General features: G+C 48.1%; 1 protein-coding gene across 1 annotated transcript in view; it reads right to left on the bottom strand.

Moving 5' to 3' along the window:
- Nucleotides 1-568: 568 nt before the first annotated feature.
- Nucleotides 569-3,004, bottom strand: part of cacna1da (calcium channel, voltage-dependent, L type, alpha 1D subunit, a) — a 166,966-nt gene continuing 164,530 nt past the window's right edge. Inside the window, 1 exon segment of the mRNA XM_063215328.1 lies at nt 569-1,325. Within this exon segment, the coding sequence (XP_063071398.1) occupies nt 984-1,325 (342 nt within the window). The 3' untranslated portion in view covers nt 569-983.

Raw genomic sequence — 3,004 nt, 5'->3', positions numbered from 1 at the left:
GAAAACCATACTCGGGAAAAAGGGTGGACATGGGGCGATATGCCTGTCTACTCGGGGAGGAGGGTGGACACTGGCGATATGCCGTTCTTTGCTTGGGCATGGGGGGCGATATGCCTGTCTTCGCTTGCATTGAAAACGTGCTTGATATGCAAACTCTTAATAAAGTGACCGAGGTAATGACATCTTAAATCTGATTGTCATCACCTTAAAAATAATTATAATAAGTAATTATAATAATATATACTGTATGTATTTATATATTTATATAGAAAGCCCAGCCCCCTTTTGTTATCTTGCATCTTAGCTAGGTTGGTCCATGCCCCACCCCTCATTCTCAAGGTGACTGGCACACGAACTGGCCAATCGTGCTTCATCTTCAGAATCGGACAGCTCAGCTTTGGGCCTACTCCCGCCCCCGGACCAAGATGAGCCTCTTCATTGGTCCATAGAGAAGGAAGCCGAATATTGGACCAATCGTAGCAGCCCCTTGGCAAGCAGGGCGGAGCTAAAGGGCTGTGGAGGGCGTGGGGGGGGCATGAGGGGGTGGAGGCAGGCATAGAGGGGGGACTGCAGGGGGGGAGGAGCGGGACCATACAGGCTTGTCATCCAGGTGCCTTTCCATTTTTGAAATGTAAAAAAGGCACTTCTTTTGGTTGAGAGCAAGTAGATGCATTGCAGTCTTTCTCATACGAGTTGGTTCTCATACAAGTTGCATTTTTAATTTTTTCTCCCACACGTCTCAGTGGCGCCCCCTGGGGGAAGACTGTGTCATTGCTGGGCCTGTGAGGCCTGAGACCCGGGGCCAGGGGCCAGCGGCCTGTTTCTAGAAGCCAGAGGCTAGAGTCTGTCTGCCTGGCTGTCTGTCTCTCTGTCTGCGTGTCTGTGTGCAGTCCAGGGAGAGAGTGGAGGGGTGTGAGACGGTGGGAGACGTCAGAGTCTGGCGTAGCAGAGCGGCCTGGAGTGGAGCGGGCCGGAGGCAGCCGCTATAACGTGGTGATGCAGATCATCTCGTCGGCCAGGTCCTCCTCGTAGCGCGGCCGCGGCTCCAGCTCCTCGTCGCTGTAGCTGGCCGACACGTCCTGCAGGTCGTAGTCCTGCTGGCTGAGGATGGGGAACATGTTGCCGTTCACCCCGCCATTCACGCCGCCATTGACCCCGCCGCCGACGCCGTTGACCCCCGGCGGGAGGCTGCCGTTCAGCAGATGGCTGGCCGCGCTCTCCATCTCGTCGATGGTCATCTCGCAGGCGTCGGCGATCTCGTGCTTGGTCGCCGCCACGAACTTGGGGTCCTTAGCGTAGCGGCCCAGACCCTCTGATATTAACACCTGGGGATGGGTGTAGGCGGAAAAGCGGACACGCGGACACACACACAAACACACACAAGAGTCATTTTGCAATATCATACCCATCTGTGAAGATGAAAGAAGTTAAACTTAATGAAGGATATAACTTAGGAAGGGGACATGCTTCCTGCAGGAAAGTCGCTGTGATGTAGGCTAAATTTAACACATTGAATACCGGCGGTGCTCACGGAATTATGTCGTAGAATACCAGCGTTCTAAGCCTTTTTTTGACGTTCTTTGTAGACTCACAGCGTATTATGTGATAGGGCCAATGAAACATGTTATGGCTCGTTTGAAAGTGGAGACTCTGCCCTCTTAGTAGGTGAAAACCGTGTGTCTCTACAAGCTTTTATTGCCGAGCAAACCCAAGCTAAACCGAAGCGGGTATCCATGGAATTCAGCTACAATCGGAGATATTGAGGTTTTTGTGAAGGGTGCGCTGCTTCAGAATGTCACGATTTTGAAAGGGAACGAGTTGGTTTTAATCACAATTTGGTGCAAGGTTAGTTCTGACAAGCATCTTGCTGCTCGTCAAGACACACCTCCTGCTCTGTCCCACTACGACATCGGCAATCAATGCCCTTCGAAATCCAAGTTTTTCACGCAGACTGAACACAAACTCTTTGCACACACGCAGAAGGTGAGACATTTGCTAAAATAGCTCCCGATAACTCCCGAAATAATAGCCCAACATTGACAACAAATCCCAATGATATGATGCTTAGATGTAGCCCATCCGATCCATATGATATGTAGCCATCTATGCTAGCTTCTGGCTTTTCACATACAGGAAGACACAGAAAGTTCAACATGGGGGCGAATAATCAAATAAACAATTCTAATCTGATTGCCAATCAAACTTCCAAATCGGAGCGCATTACTCCAATCACAGTTCGGGTGCCATTTGGATCCAAGGATCTGGTAAAGGTCTAGGTAGCAAGTCCAGAAAGTTCAAGATACTCCAGGCACAATATACAATGTCTCTGTGTTTACCTATTGCTTGAAGTCAGACACTACATGCGCTACAGCGTGGGCACCGACCGTACTAGGGAAAAAACAACATAGCGCGATTCACGAATAGCTACCATAGCCCTTCCTATAGCTACCATACCACAAGGTGAAGGGGAACAGAGAGAGTAAAAGAGCATCAGTGCGGGATCATTTAGCGACGAAATCAAATGCAGAGCCGTAGCATCAATGCAGGCAGCGCGATCATTAGGAGCCTATTACAGATAGTCTACGGTATGGGTTGGCATGCAGACATCTTGGTAAGATAAATTAAAATGTCCAAATCATAACACAAACTTTTGACTGCAAATTTTGTCATTTATGTCCATCACAGAGCTCCCAAAATCACATATATTGTCCATTGAAGGTGTAGATTCGAAATATGACATTAAACGCAAAAACGTATTTTTACGTTTTGGTATACAACGCATGGGCGTGAAAAACGTATTATTACGTCGTCGGTACTCAATGTGTTAATGTAGCAAAACTTTTGTTAAATTTTATTAACTTATTATCATTTTGGAATTGCATGGTGTGTCAAAGTGTTGCCTAAAATTGCACACAAAGATGCCTCGTTAATCCCTCGTTCTAGCTTTTATGTCAGTTTTGTGCACATTGACCACCAGTCACAATGTACGCAGATGTGTGTGTGT

The sequence above is a fragment of the Engraulis encrasicolus genome, chromosome 14 (genome assembly GCF_034702125.1).
Source record: "Engraulis encrasicolus isolate BLACKSEA-1 chromosome 14, IST_EnEncr_1.0, whole genome shotgun sequence".
NCBI lineage: Eukaryota > Metazoa > Chordata > Actinopteri > Clupeiformes > Engraulidae > Engraulis > Engraulis encrasicolus.
Note: the sequence above shows the minus strand (reverse complement) of the source record. Positions and strands in the feature narration are given on the sequence as shown.